Raw genomic sequence first — 23,242 nt, forward strand, 5'->3', positions numbered from 1 at the left:
TCTTCTCTTTTTTGCGCAGCCGCGGTGCATGATGGGATATAGAAGTGCGTGAAGTGTGCACGGATGCACGCTTCGGTTACATCCGATCTCCATGGAAATGGTGCAAAGGGAAGGGCAGGTTTTCGGCCGCATTCAGTAGGGTGGGTTGAAATGGGACAGCCCTTGTCGCACCGGAAATTACGTGACTGCCCTTCGAATCGCCCTTCCAATGGTGATTCTAAGGCCAGGTGGGCGAATTGGGACATGGCCACTGATAGCGGCGCATGAGGACATCTGTCAATGACGTGGATAAACTGCGCAAACAGATATGTGAATCACATCATTGTCTGGAGCAGCTCGTCCCCGGTCACACTCACTGACTCACATTGAAAAATAGCGCAGGATGAATTGTTGTGTGTTTATTTATTGGACCACTATGGAACATACCTGGAGAATGAGGGATTACTCAGATATAAGGCCACATGGGAATATAAAAGAAAGTACTACCATTTAATATTGAAAATCACATTCTATTGTCTAAAGTTTGTTATAAAATCAACTTGGCTTTGGTCAAGTCAAAGTCCACTGAGTTATCAGGCTCTCTCTGTGTACACTGGTGTATGAATGAATAAAATGAATAAAACTGTGACCATTTAACATTATTCACTGTCCCAACGCTGTACCATATATTCACCCTCTTCCTATGACTCCCTCCTCCTCTGACCCTGCTGTGATCCTCTCCTCTTCTGACTCTCCCCTGACCCTCTCCTCTTCTGACCCTCTCCTCTTCTGACCCTCCCCTGACCCTCTCCTCTTCTGACCCCCTCCTTCTCTGAACCTGCTGTGATCCTCTCCTCCTCTGACCCTCTCCTCTTCTGACCCCCTCCTCCTCTGACTCTGCTGTGATCCTCTCCTCTTCTGACCCTCCCCGACCCTCTTCTGACCCCCTCCTCCTCTGACCCTGCTGTGATCCTCTCCTCTTCTGACCCTCCCCTGACCCTCTCCTCTTCTCACCCCCTCCTCCTCTGACCCTGCTGTGATCCTCTCCTCTTCTGACCCTCCTCTGACCCCCTCCTCCTCTGACCCTGCTGCGATCCTCTCCTCTTCTGACCCTCCCCTGACCCTCTCCTCTTCTGACCCCCTCCTTCTCTGAACCTGCTGTGATCCTCTCCTCCTCTGACCCTCTCCTCTTCTGACCCCCTCCTCCTCTGACCCTGCTGTGATTCTCTCCTCTTCTGACCCTCCCCGACCCTCTTCTGACCCCCTCCTCCTCTGACCCTCCCCTGACCCTCTCCTCTTCTCACCCCCTCCTCCTCTGACCCTGCTGTGATCCTCTCCTCTTCTGACCCTCCTCTGACCCCCTCCTCTTCTGACCCTCCTCTGACCCCCTCCTCCTCTGACCCTGCTGTGATCCTCTCCTCTTCTGACCCTCCCCTGACCCTCTCTTCTTCTGACCCCCTCCTCCTCTGACCCTGCTGTGATCCTCTCCTCTTCTGACCCTCCTCTGACCCTCTCCTCTTCTGACCCCCTCCTCCTCTGACCCTGCTGTGATCCTCTCCTCTTCTGACCCTCCTCTGACCCTCTCCTCTTCTGACCCCCTCCTCCTCTGACCCTGCTGTGATCCTCTCCTCTTCTGACCCTCCTCTGACCCTCTCCTCCTCTGGATCTTTTGTTTGCAGGCGCCCAGGTGAGCCTCCACTGGTGCAGGGCTGGATCCCGTACTTGGGCAAAGCTCTGGACTTCAGGAAGGACAGCTTCAACTTTCTGGAGGATCTGAGGAGGAAACATGGCGACGTGTTTACTGTGCTCATTGCAGGTCAGAGGTCAGGGGTCACAGATATTGATGGTTGGGCTTTGGGGACTTGGGGTTAGGGTTAGTTCAGGTTTCAGTTTGTCTCAGGTATGAGAGAGGCTAAACATGGCTGCCACTGAAGACAATGGGTCATGCTCAGTGGTGCATGTTGCTAGTTTAGCATTTAACGGCTAAGTACAGCCGGTCCTTGACTGTTTGCTCGAGCTTTATAGCAGCTAAATGTGGTGTTAATGCCAAGATTGGGTTTATATTTAACTTCAAATAAACATATTTAAAGAATAATAAAAAATACATAGCATCTTCACACTGCTGGTTTATCAGCAACGCTGCCAATCAAACCTGTGGCTAACGCTAGCGGGAGCAACCTCAGGGAAAGAAGGCACCTGACTGGTCTGTTATTAATGTGTTCATATCTTGATTTACAGACAAAGTAGTGACACAACAGGAGCATGTAGAGCAGGTTAATAGGAACATTTTATTTGGAATGTTCCACACAATGTTCACTTTGTTTTTGGACGTGATGGATTCTATTGCATTATTAAATCAGTCACAGCTGCCCTGGGGCAGGCTGACTGAAGCGAGGCTGCCCATCTGTGGTCACAGCGGCTCATCAAAGCCTGGTCTGGTCTCTTTTGCCAAGCAGGGCGGGACCTGGACAGTTCACCCACATTGCCTGTTTGAATGTGGTGCGTGAGTGTTGGTGGGGGGAGGTGCCATTGGTGCAGATTGGCAGCCTCACTCCGATCAGTCTATCTCGGTGCAGTTGTGGCTACAGAAGTGTCTCACCACCAGCAAGTGAAGAAAGTGTTTGCGTGTCTAAAAAGTATTATTCAAAACGATGGTGCATTAATCTTTTCAGTTTCTGTTGTGCTGTATGAAGAACAGGTGCAGAGGCACAGGAATCATTTTGAAGACGTCATAATGACTGACAGGGGGACCAAAGATTCCGACCTGGGTGAAAAGTTTGAACAAAGTTTTTTTTACAGATAAGGGAATGCAAATGAAGGTTGACGGAGCAGACAGATATGAGTGGTGTCGTATGCCGTAGTCTTCGAGTGGGTCATGGGTACCGGGGTCAGAAGCTGGGGTGGTCATACCGGTCGAGGCGAGCTGGGTCGGACGGTGAGATGTTTGTACCAGTCAGGGAGAGCGGAGGCGCTGCGTAGTTTCAGGGTAGTTGTTCTGGCGAAGAGTAAAAGATAGTCAACTGAGTATGGAAATCAAAAACAAGACTGAGCCGAGCAGAGCAGTACCACAGAGGATACGCGGGCGATCTGGCGCTGAGTGTCAAGTCCTTGGTCCCTTTATCCTTTCTAGGTGCAGCTTGATTGTGGATGGGTTGCAGGTATGTATGGGAGGAGCCAGAATGAAAAGACATTCTGACAGCACCAAAACACAGGGCAGACTGGGATCTTGAGAGTAGATCTTTATTGTACAGTTGGGTTAAAGGCAGCGTACAGCAAAATTCGAAGCAAATGATAAATGTGGTCATGACCAAAAAGTAATGGTTATGTCTGAGTTTTCTGTTATTACGAGAAATGACAACTGTTATATGGGAGTGTTTCGTAACCAATGTATCATATTTGTATATTGTTTGCAACAGGGCCGGTGCTAGCTTTCATGGGGCCCAAAGCTGAATTTGTCTGTGGGGCCCCTACAGTGGATGTCTCCTGGCTCAGCTATTGGTGCTTCACATTTGACAACATTCTGACTCTGCTCTCATCACTTTGACCAGTTGTATTTGTGTTTATATGACCAACATCAGACTGAAAACATCCAAAGTGTCACAACTACTATAGTCACAAGAACAACACATAAACATGACATTTTTTCTTCATTTCTGGTGGACTTTAACGTGTTCCAGTTGGGCTTAAATTTACATTATGTCGGGTCCTTGCTCCGGTGTAAACACATAGCTGCCCTCATCTCTGCCCAACTCAAAAACAAATGTAGCAGCTGCAGATATTTTCTACTAGAGCTATATATCAAATGTAATTGTTTTAGAGGAACATTTAGGCTGCTGTAAATACTCAAGCCCTGTGTCCAATAAAACCTGATTTATCATTTTCAATATAAATGTATGGGCTCCCTCTACTGGTCTTGAGACCCTAAACAGCTGCTGGGCTAGTTCGCAATCTGCACCATCAGTCACTCCCACCACATCCAGACATGCTAAGGCAAGTTTATTACAATTGGTACAGAACATGTTTGTACAGATCTAAATTCTAGCTTTAACAGCTTTTACCCAGAATAATCTGACACATTGATTTGGTCTCTGAGAGGAGATTAGTTAAAGAACTGCAAACTATACACAGGGCCTCTGCTGTCTCAGGACATAGTCATGATAAAGATAATATCATGCTGAGGCCCTGTGATGGAGCCGTATCTGCAGTTACACCATGTAGACTGAAACTTGCTGTGCTCAATGTCAGGTCTTTATGTAACAAGTCATTTTTAATTCATGATTTTATTTCCTCTTTTAATCTTGATTTTATGTTTTTAACTGAAACATAGCTCGACAAAAACACAGGTAATGCAATTCTAGCTTCAGTTTCAGTTCCAGGTTTAATATGAGATTTACAGAGAAAAGATGCACATGTACAACCACACTTTATGTAGAACAGGGGTCACCAACCCTGTGCCCGCGGGCGCCATGTCGCCCCCAAGCCCCACATGAGTCGCCCGCAGACCGGTTCTAAAAATAGCACAACTCACTAATGAGCTGCATCTAAAATTTAATTTTATTTTGTTGCTATTTTTTTTTTTTATCACCCTTGCGTTTATATAGATTTCAAAATGACAACATCTTAAACATATGTTCATTATACGTGAAGTTTAGATAAGTTAAGGTGAACTTTGACCTACTCACTTCAAAGGTCAGTATTGTGGGCGTGACAAAAGCAGTGCTCCGCTCGCGAGCGTTGTGAGGATGTGCTGAAAGCAGTTTCTTACTCCAAAACATGGTAGAAAACAAAGAGACTTTAAGACTGTCAAAGAAACCTGCATGTATCTCATCTGTGGAGCGACTGTGGTGACAGCAAAGCGGCACAATGTGGAGGGACACTTCACTACGTCTCACAAAACTCCACACTAACTACCCACGGGGACGCGCACTCCCCACGGGGACGCACACTATGGGCAGAACAAGCCCAGAGCTAAACGCAGCTTTGGGTAAATGTCGGCTGGGTAAGGCGAGTGGGGTGTTATGAAAGAATTAATACTCCATTATACTGTTTAATGTTATTCAGCAACGCCACCTAGAGTTAAGGAGTCTAGGGCTCTGTTCTAAATTTCCGGCAGGTCACAGGGGTGAGCAATGAGTTAAAACCACAATATAATTTTATAACCATTTATTCAGACAAGGATTAAAAAACATAAAATGTTTCTAATAAAATGTCCACAGGGAAAAGTTGGATTTCTGGAAGGGCATAACAATGTCTCTGTAAAAATATCCACAGGGGACGGGTCAAACCGCTATGACCCAGGCGCCCACGACAGCAGCGGGGTCCCCCTCTTACTCCTGGGCCTCCAGGCTGCACCACCGCGTGGACCCTGCGGGGAGGACACAGACAAGCACCAGTAGCATGTACTAACCATCGATTTCACCAGCCAAACCCAGGCGTCACCGACTCACCGCGCTGGACGGCGACAAGCGGTCCAGTGTTAGTTGTGCACGCCTTGTATCGATCCGTCTCCGGGTCTGCGCCTCCTCCAGCCGCCGCGCAGCGTCGCCCTGGGTTACGCTCCTGGCTCCTCCAGGCCGGAACCGCCGGTTACTCCTACGGGGAAGGGACAGGACAACTGCCAGTGGGGGGTACAATCGGCCCACTATAACCCACCCCACATGCGGCCGACTCACCGAGCTGGACGGCTTTTAAGAGCCGTCCAGTGTTAGTATTCGCCATAGGTCAGCCTGTCCTCCGGTCCCCCGCCTCCTCCGGCCGCCACACTGCGTCACTCCAGTTCTGTGCTCCGGGTTCCTCCGGATCGCCCGATGCCGTCTCCACAGGGCCCGGCTTCAATCCCACGACTCGCGCTGTGCCCAGGCCGTCCTCGTCCGCGCTTCAGCGCTGCGTCTCGTCCCCCGAACGTCTTTCCTTTCCCCTGTTGCACCTGTTTCTTTGTCCGGCGTCTCCTGTGTTCCGTGCTGTCACCTCCTTACTTGGGGCTCTCCTGCCCACGCCCTCGGGCCTCTCCTGCCCGCGCCCTTCTGTCCTCCTCTCCCTGCCTCTCTTCTCTGTCTGTGCCTTTGGCCATGTCCCAATTCGCCAAATGCACCCTTTGAAGGGTCCCTTCGAAGTACTCTTCAAAGTGTAGTTTGAAGGTTCCGGTCGAGAATCTGCCCTCCTCAGTGTAGCCGCCATCTTGATGAAGTGGGACAGGCCCACACCACGGACCGCACTTCCACCGCTGTCTTTGAGCGTACCATACGTACATTACGTACGTTATTTTTAATGATTTATTATTTAATAGAAAAAAAGTCAAGATGTCCATAGTCTATAAACCAGAGAACACTGATTATTTGTACATATAGTGGGATATTGCAGTTTAATGGTTCGGTATTTTGGCCAGTGGCTACACCACTTTAATAACAGTAGAGGGCACTGTTTCCCTTCTATGCCGTGCCAGTTCTTTTCATCTGATTATTGTAAGGTATTTTTTAGCAGTGCAGCGCTACATCAAGCTAGTGTCTTGATTTACTAACACGAAGGTAAATGACACGTGCCCAGGAGGGGCGCAGACCTATGGAATGTACCGGAACTCATGAAGATTTTGTGCACGTCTCAGGACTCTCTTCTGTCTTTTCTGGAGAGTCCGTTGCTTCATTGTTCACATTACCTGTGTGGAACTCATTAAACTTTCTGTCTTTACGTTTCAGTCTCTTGGTCTTTGACGCTTACAATAGAAACGAACATTCTTACATTATTCTTATTGCAGTCATAATTTCTCATGATAATAATGTCTTCTTATTGTCTAGCAATAACTGCACATTCCTTTATTCCATGTAACTCCCCTCCTTTTTAATCATCAAACACACTGTACATATCTTTATTCAGATTTAACAGTTTCATGTTGCACTGATGAGGTAAACCAGTACGAACATTTGAACGTGTATTGCGCAAGGACTCCATTTTCTTCTCTTTTTTGCGTAACCGCGGTGCATGATGGGATATAGAAGTGCGTGAAGTGTGCACGGATGCACGCTTCGGTTACGTCCGATCTCCATGGAAACGGTGCAAAGGGAAGGGCAGGTTTTCGGCCGCATTCAGTAGGGTGGGTTGAAATGGGACAGCCCTTGTCGCGCCGGAAATTACGTAACTGCCCTTCGATGCACACTTCGAATGGTGATTCTAAGGCCAGTTTGGCGAATTGGGACACGGCCTTTGTCTCGCTCTGGACCATTTATCAAGCCCTCATTAGCTCCACACCTGCCATCAATGTGGATCAGGTGCGTAGCACCAATGTCCCTCCTCTTGTGTCTGGCAAGGGTGGGGGCACGCCCAAAACATGCAAAAAAAAACAACTACAAATTGGAAAAAAACATGCAATATTACACACAAAATAATGAAATGGGCCACCTTCTCACATAAACAACAGGCTTTTTTCACGACACCTGTGGAAAAAGTCTCACAACGCAACCGAGATTTATTTAAAAATATGTAAGCTTATTTTTCTTTAACATTACATAATTGATAACTTTATGAAACATGATGCAATGTATATTATTTATGTTTTGTTAAAAAGGTGTGTCAGTGGATAGTGAAAATGGGACACTTTTCCTATGAGATGTAGTGATGTAAGTGTCATCTGTTTCCCTCCTTGCTCATTGTTGATAAATATTTTTGGGAAATCATTAATGTGATCAGTGTCTTGCAACATGATCAGTGTGTTCACTTAGATGATTATCATTTATTATTATTAATAATGTTTAACTAAAGGCAAACTAAGAAAATGTGTTATTTCAGAAGAGCGTCTCAAACTGGTAGCCCTTCGTATGACTCAGTGCCCATAAAGTAGCTCTCAGGTTAAAAAAGGTTGGTGACCCCTGATCTAGAACAAGGCAAAGGTATTTTTCTGACATTTTTGGAAGTTGTAGTAACAACTCTCTTGTCCTGTTTACAAGAGTAAACTGATTAACAAACCTTCCAGCTCCACTGCCGTTAGAACTAATTTCCACATCTAAGTGTAATGAGTTTTGCAGTATTGTTTAATGACAAGGTTCACCCACCTAGACACTTAGAGCTGACTCACTTTACACCTGTAACTGACAAAACTGTCAAAGAGATCGTCACCAGTCTGAGTTCATCTACATGCTGCCTCGATGTGTCTGTGCTCAACAGTTTCCTGTCACCACTCACTCACATAGTTAATATGTCACTTCAATCTAGAACATTCCCAAGAGCTTTGAAAACTGCAGTTATCAAGCCTCTCCTAAAGAAGAGCAGTCTTGATGCCATGATATTGAACAATTATCAACCGATCTCTAATCTGCTGTTTCTAGGCAAAGTCCTTGAAAAAGTTGCTTACCAACAGCTTATTAACTTTCTCCAAATGAACAACTCCTTTGATGTTTTCCAGTCAGGTTTTAGACCTCACCACAGCACTGAGACTGATCTTATCAAAGTGACAAATGACATCCGCCTGAACACTGATGCAGGCAAAGCCTCAGTCTTGATCCTGTTAGATCTGAGTGCTGCCTTTGACACTGTGGATCATGGGATCCTCTTACAGAGACTAGGGGACTGGGAGGGCATCTCTGGTACGGCACTAAGCTGGTTCAAGTCCTATTTAGAAAACAGGGAATACTTTGTTAAAATTGGAAAATGTGTCTTAGATAAAATGTCACTGACCTATGGGGTGCCCCAGGGGTCAATCCTGGGACCCCTGTTGTTCAGTCTCTACATGCTGCCATTACGCCAGTTAATACGCAGCTATAATGTGTCGTACCACAACTCTGCAGATGACACTCAGATCTATGTCTCACTGGCAGCAGGTGAATATGAACCAGTGGATTCTCTCTGCCACTGCATCCAACAGATCAGTGTGTGGATGTGAAACAACTTTCTCCAGCTAAACTCAGATAAGACTGAAGTCATCATCTTTGGCTCATAGAAACATAGAGAAAATGTCAGCAGTGTTAGTCACCTCCAGTCTCTCTCTAAAACCTTCAAATCAGGTTAGAAATCTAGGGGTAACAATGGACTCAGACTTGAACTTTAACAGCCACATCAAATCAATAACATCTGCAACTTTTTACCATCTAAAAAACATTACAAAAGTTAAAGGTTTACTGTCAAAACCAGACTTAGAGAGACTTATCCATGCATTTGTCTCCAGTAGGTTAGATTACTGTAATGTCCTGCTCACTGGCCTCTCCAAACGAGCCTTAACACAGCTGCAGTACATCCAGAACACTGCTGCTCAGGTCCTGACTAGAACCAGGAAGTATGAGCACATAAGTCCTGTGCTCAGGTCTCTGGCTCCTGTAGCTCAAAGAATAGACTTTATAGCAGCTCTGCTTGTGAACAAGTCTCTACATGGACCAGCACCAAAGAACATCTCCCACATGAACCATCTCACACTCTGAGGACTTCAGGGACCGGCCTCCTGCTGGTGCCCAGAGTCAGGACTAAACATGGGGAATCAGCGTTTCAGTTTTATGCAGCTAAAACCTGGAACAGTCTGAAGATGTGAGAGAGACCTCTACTTTGACAATGTTTAAATCCAGGCTCAAAACAATTCTGTTTAGCTGTGCATGTGACTGAAAGGTTTTTATTCTGCACTCTTCTGTTTTAATGTTAATTTTATTATGTTTTTATTTGTGTGATTTTAATGTTCTTCTTGTTCTGTAAAGCACTTTGAATTACTTTGTGTAGTCTATTTGATAATTATTGCCATTTAAATAATTGATACTTTGCAGCTGAAATCATCAACGTTCCCTGGGGTTGTGATGCTAACTGTTGGCACTGCTCTGTCTGAAGTTCTGCTAGACTTTAATCTGAGCTTTATTTTAACACATTTCTGACCATCAAGAGCTGACTTAGCTGGAACTACAACAGGTCAGCTGCTTTATGTTAAACAAGTCCCTCTCAAATAATATTATAGTCACAAGCTAGCTAGCATTAGCCAACAGTTTTGCAGTTAGTCTTTTTTATTGAAAATCAAACTCCTAAACAGGACCATCAACACTTGGATTGATCACAGGCTGTGCTGTTTAAATCCATTTTGTACTGACTATTGAGTGTCTCCATGGTAACTGCTGAACATTCAACCATAGAGATCAATGTAGAACACCCTCAGCATGATGTCATTGTAAAGCGTCAGTAGGTGTGATATAAAAGTGCTTGTTCTTGGGCATAATCACTGCTGTTGTTTTGTGTTTTGTTCCAGGCCGATACATGACTTTCATCCTGAACCCTCTGCACTTCCCCAGCATTATCAAACATGGCCGACAGCTGGACCTTCACAAGTTCACCAACATCGTGGCTCCATACACCTTCGGATTCTCTCCCACGAACCCAGAGCGCTTCCCTGGGCTGAGAGAGCAGATCGAAAAGTCTTTCCAGCTACTGCAGGGCTCACACCTGTCGTCCCTGTCTGATAACATGATGAAGAACCTGCTGCTGGTCTTCAGAGAGGACTACCTGAGCTGTGGAGGCCAGAGCACAGGTCAGAGAATCGGTCCTTTGCCACGGATGTCATGCACATTCCTTGGGGGGTGTGATGGTAACTGTAGGCACTGCTCTGTCTGAAGCTTTGTTGCTCAACTAAAGCCCACCCCACACTACAGGATAATTTGCCTTCCGATTTCCTCCTCCCCTAACTTCGGAGAGACGTGTCCCAACTTTGTGTCTTCATTTGCAATTTTAAACCCGCTGCACTCCTCATGCGTTTTCTGTCAGTGCGAGTCTGAGCTGTTCTGTCACATTGTAACCATCAAGCATCACCATACCAACAGCCAATAAAAAAGCATCAGGGGCAGAGGGGGTGATGGATACAGAGGTGCAAAATACAAACTCGAGAAATGGCAAAAATATTAGGTGACTATATTAGGTTGTTCAACTGCAGCATTCTCATTCATATTACCCATTAGAGTTTGTTTTCATTTATTCAAATTCATGTTCCGTGCTTTAAAATAATTCATCTAAATTATTTCCCCACATTTCACAAATAATAATGACATACTTTTGTGTCGTAATGTTTGAGCAGGTGGGACCAAAGAGTGCAGAACTCGGAGCAAGTTTACAGTGTTTATTTACAGTCAGTGAAACAGGCAAATGATGGTAGAACAGACAAGGAGCAGGGAGCAGGGTGCGAGCCAGAGTCCACGGACGCAACGCGGAGTGCAGGGACGAGGACAGGGAGTGGCCAACGCCAGAGCGGGGAGGCAGGGCCAGGAACGGAGCCAGAGACGAAGGAGCAGGGACGGTCCAGGGAGCAGGAATCGGAGCAGGGAGCGAGGTGCAAGCCAGGGTCCAGAGCGTGACATAGAGGTGAAGACAAAGAGCAGACACTACCAGAGCGGGGAGGCAGGGTCAGGAACGGAACCAGAGACGAAGGAGCTGGGACGGTCCAGGGAGCAGGAATCTGGGAGTAGCAAAAATCCGATAAGCATCAAAAAGCAAGCAACAAATATCTACTAAGCAGAGCAAGAGTAGTCACATTTGACACGCGGACGATCTGGCATAGAGTGTCTGGTCCTGGCTCCTCTTATCCACGGCAGGTGGCGTAGATTGCGTTGATGGGATTCAGGTGCACGTGGGAGGAGCCAGGAACTCTGCACAGCTCCAGACTCAGGCAGTTGAGGGAGGGGAAGGAGCACACAGGAGGCAGAACAGGGAGCAGGAACACGTGGATCATGACACTTTTGACTTGTATCTAAAGTAGAAGTACAATGCTCTGATCTTTAAAGTGAGTCATTTTGATGTAGACAGTAAGGAGCTGATGTGCGCTAGTTTTGTTAGCTTGTTTATTTTAGCTTGTGGTGTGCGGTCTCTCCACTGCAGTCTTTGTGCTGCAGTGGAGAGATCTTATCTGATTCTCCTCATAACTGCGGTGTGTGCTTTTTGTCACACATTTAAAAATCATCTAAGGCTGAAAAGTCTTAGTGGTGAGGTTTAGACTTTCATCTGAGCTTCATTATAACACAATCTGACCATAAAGAACTGACTCAGCTGGAACTACAACAGTTGAGCTGATTTGTGTTGTTAAAAAGTCCCTCTCAAATAACATTACAGTCACAAGCTAGCTAGCTCAGTTAGTCACTCTCACCTTTTTGTTGAAAATCAAACTTCTAAACAGGACCAAGAACGCACGTCTTGATCACAGGCTCTGGTTGTGTATTAGGCAGAGGAATTGTTCTATTGATCTTTATTGTACAGTCGGGTTAAAGGCAGCGTACAGCAAAATTCAAAGCAGAGACAGCAAAGAAAGAATGACATAATTGTTCCTGTGCAATGCAGAGAACAGTGTTGTACGGGGCTGTTACTCATTGGAATAGGTTACCCTCCGCTATTTAAAGTTAACGATATCAGATGTTTTAAATTGTGTCTGGAACCTTGTCTGTGTAACCACGCTGAACTTGGCCGTGCAAAAGTCCAGCTAGTTGCAGGAACTACCAGTCGGTGTTCGTCCTCGATTGTTGTACAGTTTATCTGCGTTGTGTTGTGAATAATTGGCCAGTACACAGTGCGGTTCTTCGTATTTTAATCTGTATAGCCAACATAAATACTGGTCAGGAAACCACGGCTCAACACGGAGAGCAGCACTCTCGTGCCCGACTCTCATCAACTGGCCATGTTAAACAATTAATTGAAAATGTTTTACAATAAAATTACATAAAATGTACCTGTATAGCCAACATAAATACTGGTCAGGAAACCACGGCTCAACACGGAGAGCAGCACTCTACAAGGGTAACAAGTCACATTAGCATCCCAAAAGTTAGCTTCTATCACGACACGTGTAACAGTCCATTACTGTGTAATAACTCATATGTTGTACAATTATTAGCTCATAAATGTCCCAGATTACGTAATTAATGTGTACACTTAGGCAGTCATTATATAATGAATAATTAAACAGAAAAACACACTTTATAGTGATAGAGCTAAAATCAGTGACCCACCTCGTGCCCAACTCTCATCAACTGGCAATGTGCTCGCGATGCCAGGGGCACTTATCACTTCCGGTCACCACAAGAGGGCGCTACTCAATTACAATACATAAACCAAATTAAACTAATGACAAGTGGAATCAATACCATTTAACCTCTGTTACATCTGGTTAGCGAGGTGTAATTTCATGTATTTTAAAGAATAATAATAATAGTCCAATTCTGGACTTGTAATTGTGTGTAAATTTGATTGTGATGAAAACTCTGATTATGTTCTTCCAGCAGAAGATTCTTCAATTTGTTGAATTAGTTGAGGTTATCGGATTTTGACAAATTTTATACCAGTTATCGTCACTTATTTCTTCTTTAATTTCTTTTGCCCATTTATCCCTAACATATAACAATGTACTTTTCCTGTTGACTCCTAAACCTTTATACCATTTAGATATCATTTTTGCACTCTTGTTCTTATACACATCCCAAAGTATCACAGTGATTATATTTAATTCACTCAGGAGGTCTGGTCTGATCACTTTTTGATAATAGTCTCTCACTTGAAGGTACATATAGAATTCCTGATGTTCTAAATCAAATCTGTGCTTTATCTTTTGGAAGCTCACCAACTCCTCTTCCTTAATGAATGTTCCTATAATGTTCCAGCCTTTATTTGCCTGCTCTTTAAATTTGGTATTCATAATTCCTGGTTTAAAATTTGTATCATATGTTAGCCAACTTAAAAGTTTAATTTCTTTCTCCATTTTGAATCTTCTTACAATTTTGAACCAGATGTCCGGATGTTCTAACTTGGTTTCATTTTCTTTAAACAATATTCCATTGCAATCATAGCTTGTACATGGCACCCATTATTCAACTCAATTTGTTTCAGAGTCACAACAACAAATCAAAGTTTTGAGCTGGGCTGTATAGAAATACTCTTCCAAATTTGGCAGGGCCAATCCACCCTCATTTTTTGGTAACTGACGTGCTGAAAATTGAATTCTTGGTTTAGCTCCATTCCATATGAATTTTTTTTTTGTTCCACTCCACAAATTGATTAGCTGGTACTGACACTGACAGGGACTGAAAAAGATACAAAATTTAGGTGGGACATTCATCTTAATTATCTTAATTCTGGCGTGTAGATCTAACAATAAAACCTCCCATCTTTCCATGTCTTTGTATAATTGTTGGTTCAAGGATTTATAGTTGGTCTCATCTCATGTGTTAAAATATTGCCGCGATACTTCCCTAGTACGTTTTTCTGCATAAACTGTAGTTTTTGCATAAACTCCCTCTGCAGGCATAGTCTTGTGAGTGTAGTTTGGGTGAGATACATAAATATATAAGTAATAGTTTTGAGAGGCTTTGCCACGCCCCCTTTTTGCTGACCAATCACCGCACATGTCTTTAGTCAACTGCAGCCCTAGTGACCAGCCCAAATAAGGGAAATTATGAATACAATCTGCCTTTTTTGTCACTTTAAGTTTACAAAAACAGGACACGTCTGTAACATGGAGATCTTTTGCTGTTGCGATATTTTTATATTCTTATGATACCGCAATGTCAATATTTTTGTGTAGCCCCAGAGGAGGTTTCAGGATTCTGTTCAAAGTTCAAACTAATACAAGAAATCCATTTCAGAGCATGTTTGTACAGATCTAAACTACAGGGTTAGGAGTTTTTATGTAGAATAACTCAGGAGGTTTTGTTGTTTTTTGGTTGTTGTTGTTTGTTGAATAAGTGATGGTACTTGTGGTTTCAGAGTGGAAGACCTCACAGCTGCATGACTTCTGCCTCAGCGTTGCGCTTGAGACCTCCTTCATGACGATGTACGGCCGCACGGCGTTGGAGCAAAGACAACGCAACCTGGAGCAGATCAGGCAGGACTTTGTCTTTTTCGACAACAAGCTCCCACTGCTCACAGCTCAGGTCTGGACTTTAAATCCCACATATTCTGCAAACCGGACTTTTCAGAGCTTTTAACCATGTTATGATGTTTCCTCCTCGTTTAAGTTGCATTTGGAATGATTTGTGCGCATTTGGTCAATCTTTACTTATTTTTAAGACATCATATTGCCAATCTAGTCTACCCCTGTTTTCACTGTCCTCCACTTTCATTTGTTTCATTGTTGATACACTTAGGATTCAGCAGCGCTGTGTACTCATTTTGGTACAAATGAAAAAAGTGCGATGTTCAGGAGGGGCCAACAGCATGCACAGCGTTTCTGATGTACTATGTCACCCGGCTCACAGGGACAGTCTGCGTGGCCATTTTGGCTCAAATGTAATCTCTCTGGGAGTTGCACTAAACCTTAATTAAACCGTTACATTTAACATATTAACACAATTACATTTGTGGTAAAGGAGGTTCCTGGTTCTACTCGCAGGCCTTTCTGTGTGGAGTTTGCATGTTCTCCCTCTGGGTGGGTTTCCTTCGAGCCATCAACCGAAAACATGCACAATAGGTCCAGCTAAGGTAGTCCTGACCTCCAGCTAAGGTAGTCCTGACGAAGACTAGCTGAAGATCTGGAGATGGGTCCCAGTGCTCCTGAGCAGAGGCCCCAGTGACATTAAAGGATGGGTCAAATGCAGAGAACACATTTCCCTACGGTGACAATAGAGTGCACCTTAGCACTGAGAGTGACACACAAACACGTCCCTTTGTAAACACAGAAGTGTCCTCCAGTGACGCTTTCCCTATAAAGTGTTTAACATGTAGTCAGTGACATCCACCCACAGCTCCACTTCCTGATCCTAACAGCAGGGGGTGCACACACACAGCTACTAACTAAAATGAAAGTTAACTTTAACGCACCAGCAAAAAAAATAAGGCTCTTGTATCATGCTGGATTCTATTCTTTCTACATATTCTGCTGATGTCTCTGTGTCTCTGCAGTGTGCTCCCTTTTGACATCTCTGTCCCCCTGTAGGTGCCTCTGTGGCTCTTGGGAAACATTAAATCCGTGCGACAGAAACTTATCGATTGCTTCCTCCCGAATGTCATGTCCAAGTGGAGCAGCCCGTCGCCCTTCATCCAGCGCCGCAGCTTCCTCTTCGAGCAGTATGACTTGAGCAGCCATGACAGGGCCGGTACGGACCAGAGACTGAATTTAGTCCAGGTTTAGACTGGGTTTAGTCCTGGTTTAGACCTAGGCCGTGTCCTAATTCGCCAAATGCACCCTTTGAAGGGTCCCTTCAAAGTACTCTTCAAAGTGTAGTTTGAAGGTTGCGGTCGAGAATCTGCCCTCCTCAGTGTAGCCGCCATCTTACTGAAGTGGGACAGACCTAAACCAGGGACCGCACTTCCACCGCTGTCTTTGAGCGTACGATACGCACATTACGTACGTTATTTTTAATGATGTATTATTTAATAGAAGAAAAGTCAAGATGTCATCACAGCCGTTTCTTTTTTTTTTAGATTGAATATCAATAGGCAATTATAACGTTCAAGGTGATTTTCTTCTCATTTGTAGCTACTTCATAACTTTAAAGAGTTAACAAAATATACCTTGTGAAAACGTAATAACAGAGACAGAGGTAACAGTATCATTTTCACATTCATAGTCTATAAACCAGAGAACACTTATTAGTTGTACATATAGTGGGATATTGCAGTTTAACATTCGGTATTTTGGCCAGTGGCTACACCACTTTATTAACAGTAGAGGGCGCTGTTTCCCTTCTATGCCGTGCCAGTTCTTTCCTTCTTATTATTGTGAGGGATTTTCTAGCAGTTCAGCGCTACATCAAGCTAATATCTTGATTTACTAACACGAAGGAAAATGATACGTGCCCACCAGGGGGCGCAGACCTATGGAATGTACCTGAACACATGAAGATTTTGTGCACGTCTCAGGACTCTCTTCTGTCCTTTCCTGAGAGTCCGTTGCTTCATTGTTCACATTACCTGTGTGGATCATTAAACTTTCTGACTTTATGTTTCAGTCTCTTGGTCTTTGACGCTTACAATAGAAACGAACATTCTTACATTATTCTTATTGCAGTAATATTTTGTAATGATAATAATGTCTCTTATTGTCTAGCAATAACTGCACATTCCTTTATTCCATGTAACTCCCTTCCTTTTTAATCATCAAACACACTGTACAGATCTTTATTCAGATTTAACAGTTTCATGTCGCACTGATGAGGTAAACCAGTACGAACATTTGAAAATATATTGCGCAGCAGACTCCATTTTCTTCTGTTTCTTGCGTAGTCGTGGTGCATGATGGGATATAGAAGTGCGTGAAGTGTGCACGCATGCACGCTTCAGTTACGTCCGATCTCCATGGAAATGGTGAAAAGAGAAGGGCAGGTTTGTCGGGCGCATTCAGTAGGGTGTGTTGAAATGGGACAGCCCTGGTCGCGCCGGAAATTACTTAACTGCCCTTCGATGCACACTTCGAATGGTGATTCTAAGACCAGTTTGGCGAATTGGGACATGGCCCTAGTTTAGTGTCTGTTTAGACCTACTTTAGTCCCTGTTTAGACCTAGTTCAGTCCTGGTTTAGACCTACTTTAATCCCTGTATAGACCTTGTTTAATCCCGTTCTTGCACTGGTTTAGTCCTCTTGGTGATGTACATTCTGTTTGGTCTCTGCTTCAGCTCAGCACTTCGCGATGTTCTGGGCGTCAGTGGGAAACACCAGCCCCGCCATGTTCTGGTGTGTGTACTACCTGCTACGCCACGAGGAGGCACTCCAGGCCGTTAGGTTGGAGCTACAGGAAGTGATGTCACAGGAAGAACTGGAGGTCAGGCCAGACTCAGACCAGGTCCTTACCCAAGAGCAGCTGGACAAACTTGTGGTTCTGGGTGAGGTCTAAAATGAGTTTTCAAACTTTTTAACCATGTTCTAGTTCTAGCCTCTGAAGTTATATTTAGAGTGATTCATGTTTGAGGAATCATTTTTCTCCTGTATTCAAGACGTCATCGCTCCAATCTACCTCCGTTTTCACCTTCACTGGTACACGACCACTGTGACGTGCGCACTTTCTTCTCCAGTTTTATTTTCTTAATTAGCGATAAGCATAAGATTCGGCAACATTGCGCAGTAGTGCTTCAGACATAGTGTGCAGCTATCTGTAAGACAGGCCAACAGCATTTGGCCTGTCTTACAGATGACAATGACCTCTTTTTTTTTTTTGTGATGACATTTACGACGACGTCATCTTCCATTCAGCACCTCAGTTTTCTAAGATGGAAGTCAGCAAACCTGTTTCTTTTATGAAGTCGTCTTACATGAATATTATGATTTGAAATATGTATAACATAATGATCCATGAGTGTCATAAATTACAACTATAGAGCAGACACACCTTTTAACACACAGCCTTCCCCGCCCCAGACACCTCCTCCAATGTTTTTTTTTTTTGTTGTTTTGTTTTTGTTTTTCTATATAAACTATTTATAAAAGTTTTTGCAATAAACAAAAAAAAACATCAAAAACAGTGAGGCATCAACAAAACCAACAGAAACACAATTAAACAGCTGAGGACATCACTTAAATGGTCCCATTCCTCAGACACTAAGTGCACATGCACCAAAACCTGACTGTAATCTGATCTCTGGACATTTAAGATTATTTAAGCACAGACCACAAAGTCTGTTGTGAGTATCAGAGGGATCAGAGCAAGATGAATCCTTGAGATGTTTGTGAGTTTACCAACGCTTGAGAATCCATGTTGTTTTGCTCTGGCTGAAGCGTTTGCATGTGATAGACTGACCAATCACAGGGCAGCACTGCGGTTTTGGTGGAAGGTAGCGCTAAATAAAGCAAAATAGACTGAAGTACTTCAGTCTGTCTTCACAGAAACACAGAGTAGTTTGTGCCAAACGTGCAGAGGGAGGCAATTGTGCATTTGTGGAGGGTAACATACCTCTGCTTTTCTCTGAACTGGATTTAATTAAAGTTTTCAGCTTGTTCTGCCCTAGTGATGCTTCCACCAATCGGTTTGAAGGATGTTTGAACACTCACGTCATCCCATTTTGATCTCCTCTCCACATCTCCACATCTCCTCTCCACATCTCCACATCTCCACATCTCCTCTCCTCAAATGAAGCTCATCGAACAGTTCCAAGGGTGAATTTGAAGCTGACCAACCAAACAGCCAATCCAGAGCAAGGCTGTTGAAGGAAGGTGTGTCTTTTAGTACACCCTACTGGCCACTGAGCAGACTGCATAAATCACGGTTTCGGAACGTCTTATTAACATTTGTTGTTGTCCTGTGCTGTGCAGGCCATGCTGCGCCACATTCTGTACATGTGCTTTTACAACTGGAAACTAACTCATGCATACTGAAGACCACAGCCGTCTCAAACAGTGTGGAATAAACCCCCATGGGGAAATGTGAGGAGATTTGTAGTAAGTGTGCATGTGCAGCAGAAGACAACAACAGCAGCGCTAACTTTCAACATCTAAAATCACTTGCTTTCAGCTTCACGTTTCCAGGGATTAAATGCTAGTTAGAAATGCATTTAATCAAACATGAGCTGGTTTCAGGACATGAGGTGTAGGACACATCTGTGAAGAAATAAATAGCCCTTTTTGTACAGATAGGGTCAAATACAGTCCAATATATACACACATTCTCCGGTTTCCCCCATCAACCAAAACATGAACGCCCTTCGAGACAACTGTTGTTGTGATTTTGGGCGATACAGAAATAAAATGAATTGAATTAAACATTAATAAACTATGTAGATCTAGGCTTTTCTTGACAACAATGACAATGACCTTAAGTTTGTGGAACAACATGAAAACGTCTGTTTGTTAAAGCAGAATAAACCCTGCAGTCGTCTGATGCACAAGACGAATCATCTGTTCCTTGTATTTATTTCTCAGGGTTTACCTTCACACCCCTCAAGGATTACGATTATCAACTTTACATGTAACATATGTAAATGAACATGGCTAACTTCTAGCCTCTGGGCGCATTCCTGGCTCCGTCGACTCTGGCTCCAATTTACTTTCTATTGAAAAACTGTCACCCCTCTCTCTGTAACTGCTGCTGTCAGGTCTGTAATTCTGATCTTAAAATGTTTAGCCTGCTCTACATGATCCTGGGTTTTTTATTTCATCATTTTGTCCCAAAATCAAGATATGAACATTAATAACAGACCAAGGTCGCTCACGCTAGCCTTTGCAACAGGTTTGATTGACTAAGCACCTGCACCGCTGGTTTGGCAGGGGGTGGGCACTTAGTAACGCTGTCAATCAAACTTGTTGCTTAAAACCTGGGAAGGGGCGTTAATTTCAACAGGCCTCACTCCTGATTGGCTCTTTGATTGCTATGATACCCGCTGTCGAAATTCACAATTATTCAAAGGGGGTCCAGATTAGTTGCTATAACTGCTAGTCTCGATGAGTTTCATTTGAAGATGAACACTGTAGGTGACGTCACACTCCCTCAGTCCACTTCTTTTTCCAGTTTGTGGTTCAGCCCTAGTTCAGCTGTGTTGACCTCTCCTCTGCTGCTGTGTCCAGAGAGCGTGGTCAGTGAGACCCTGCGCCTCAGCACCTTTTCCATGAACGTGCGAGTGGCTCAGGAGGACTTAAGCCTCAGCCTGGACTCAACCTGGTCCATCCGCAAAGGAGACATCGTCAGTATCTTCCCCCATAACACCCACATGGACCCTGAGATCTACCCAGACCCCACGGTGAGGAAAGGACCAGGACTGGACCAGGTCTGGACCAGGTCTCGACCAGGACTGGACCAGGACTGGACCAGGTCTGGACCAGGACAACACTAAGACTGGACCAGGACTGGACCAGGACTAAACCAGGACTGAACTAGGACTGAAGTAGGACTGAACCAGGACTGAACCAGGTCTGGACCAGGTCTGGACTAGGACTGAACTAGGACAACACCAAGACTGGACCAAGGCTGGACCAGGACTGAACCAGGACTGGAACAGGACTGAACCAGGACTGGACCAGGACTGGACCAGGACAACACTAAGACTGGACCAGGGCTGAACCAGGACTAAACCAGGACTGAACTAGGACTGAACCAGGACTGAACTAGGACTGAACCAGGACAACACCAAGACTGGACCAAGGCTGGACCAAGGCTGGACCAAGGCTGGACCAGGACTGGACCAGGACTGGACCAGGACTGGACTAGGTCTGGACCAGGACTGGACCAGGACTGAACCAGGTCTGGACCAGGACTGGACCAGGTCTGGACCAGGTCTGGACCAGGACTGGACCAGGACTGAACCAAGTCTGGACCAGGTCTGGACCAGATCTGGACCAGAACTGAACCAGGACAAAACCAGGACTAAACCAGGACTGAACCAGGACTAAGACAGGACTGGACCAGAGCAGGAACCAGGACTACATCAGACTAAACCAGGACTAAGGCATGGCTGGACCAGGACTAAAGCAGGTCTACCAGGACCAAACCACGATTAAAGCAGGACTGGACAACAGTTAGCTTTGACACTGGGTGAATAATTGTCTTTTGATTGCACTCTGTGCCTCTGTGTGAATATTTAATGTTCCAGAGTTTCCACTTTGACCGTTACCTTGACAACGGGAAAGAGAAGACGAACTTCTACAAGAGTGGTCAGCGCGTCAAGTATTACCTGATGCCGTTTGGCTCTGGTGCCACCAAGTGCCCGGGCCGATACCTGGCGGTGCAGGAGATTAAACAGTTTGTGTGTTTGCTGCTGCTGTTGTTCGACGTAGAGCTGTGTGACCCCAAAACTGTGGTGCGCCCGAATCTCACCCGGGCCGGGCTGGGCATCATGCAGCCTGCCCATGACGTGCACTTCAGGTACAGGCTGAGGCGCCCCCTACAGGTCAGCACAAGCACCAAACCGCTACTTTGAATCACGAGCCTCCAACCAATCACACGAAGGTTTGTTTACTTTCATGCACAAATCACCATAATGCACCTGAACCTGTTTATTATGCTTTAAAGTATCTTCTACTAAAACACAATTAAGATCATTATCTTTAACTAAAAAAAATCAATTATCGTGACATTACACTAAGGAATTCCATAACTGTTACCTAGCAACCATATGGTACACGGGGCCAGGACTCCTCTAATGTACATAGTGATTAATATTTTACAAATAAAATATTTTTAAAAACACATTATTTTGTTGAAATCATGTTTAAAGTATCAGACAATGTGTTTCTTGTGTAAACTGTGCCGAAATGGCATCACTATCCAACTCTTTAAAATCGAGTACTTGCTTCCTATAATTTTCAACATATTTTTCAACTTTTCTTCACAAATTGCTTCGTGGTTAGTGCAAAACTATAATTTATATTTACACCAAAAATTAGGTCTTGGTTTTGTCCTGGTACAGTCCTAGTTCAGTCCTGGTCTAGTCTGGGTCTAGTTCTGCTTTAGTTCTAGTTTAGACCTGCTTTAGACATGGTTTAGTCCTGGTTTACTCTTGATTCAGTTCTGCTTTAGTCCTAGTTTAGTCTGGTTCTGTTCTGGTTCAGTCCTGGTCTAAGCCCATTCTAGTCCTAATTTAGACCTGGTTTAGTCCTGTTTTAGTTCTGGTTCAGTCCTGGTTTAGACTTGGTTTAGACCTGGTTCAGTCCTGGCTTAGTCCTGGTTTAGGGCTAGTTTAGTCCTGTTTCAGTCCAGGTTTAGTCCTGATTCAGTCCTGGTTTAGTCCTGTTTCAGTCCTGATTTAGTCCTTGTTCAAGCCCTTTTTTAGTCCAGGTTAAGTCCTGGTTCAGTTCTGTTTTAGACCTGATTTACTCCTGGTTCAGTCCTGGTTTAGTCCTCTTTCAGTCCTTTTTTAGTTCTGGTTTAGTCCTGTTTCAGTCCTAGTAAAGTCCTGATTTAGAGCTGGTTCAGTCCTGCTTTAGTCCTGATTTAGACCTGTTTTAGTCCTGGTCCAGCCTGGTTTACTCTTGGTACAGTCCTGTTTCAGTCATGGCTTAGTCCTGGTATAGTCCTGGTTTAGACCTGGTTCAGTCCTGGTTTCAGTCCTGATTTAGTCCTGGTTTAGTTTTGGGTAGTACTTGTGTAGTCCTGGTTCAGTCCTGGTTTAGACCTTGTTTACTCCTGGTTTAGTCCTGGTTCAGTCATGGTTCGGGACGGGAGTAGGCAAGAGCAGACAGGAGCGGACAGGAGCAGAGAGGAGCAGATGGGGGCAGACGGGAGCAGAGAAGAGTCTGTTCTAGGGCAGTCTGTCCCGTTTCACTGCATTATTGGTTGTGGAGGCAGCGGCGTCTCCCAGCGACGAGCAGCTGGAGCCGGACACGGAGGACGAGATCCTGGTGAGTGCCTTTCGGTTTGAACAAACTTCTGTATCAGGGAACAACAACTACAAGATTTAGGGAGTAGGTCATCAAAGA

At 44.7% G+C, this 23,242-nt stretch overlaps 2 protein-coding genes across 3 annotated transcripts in view; one reads left to right on the forward strand and one right to left on the reverse strand.

Moving 5' to 3' along the window:
* ubtfl (upstream binding transcription factor, like) overlaps nucleotides 1-23,242 on the reverse strand; it is a 191,654-nt gene that overhangs the window by 87,005 nt on the left and 81,407 nt on the right. The gene's annotated exons all lie outside the window — the stretch shown is intronic.
* Nucleotides 1,660-21,955, forward strand: LOC117385338 (cytochrome P450 7B1-like). The gene is made up of 7 exons (XM_055228800.1): nucleotides 1,660-1,795; nucleotides 10,184-10,450; nucleotides 14,671-14,837; nucleotides 15,839-15,998; nucleotides 17,518-17,724; nucleotides 20,396-20,568; nucleotides 21,418-21,955. The coding sequence occupies exons 2-7, from the start codon at nucleotides 10,192-10,194 to the stop codon at nucleotides 21,742-21,744; spliced, it is 1,293 nt and encodes a 430-aa protein (XP_055084775.1). The 5' UTR covers nucleotides 1,660-1,795; nucleotides 10,184-10,191; the 3' UTR covers nucleotides 21,745-21,955.

This window comes from Periophthalmus magnuspinnatus, chromosome 17 (assembly GCF_009829125.3).
Source record: "Periophthalmus magnuspinnatus isolate fPerMag1 chromosome 17, fPerMag1.2.pri, whole genome shotgun sequence".
In the NCBI taxonomy this organism is placed as follows: Eukaryota; Metazoa; Chordata; class Actinopteri; order Gobiiformes; family Gobiidae; genus Periophthalmus; species Periophthalmus magnuspinnatus.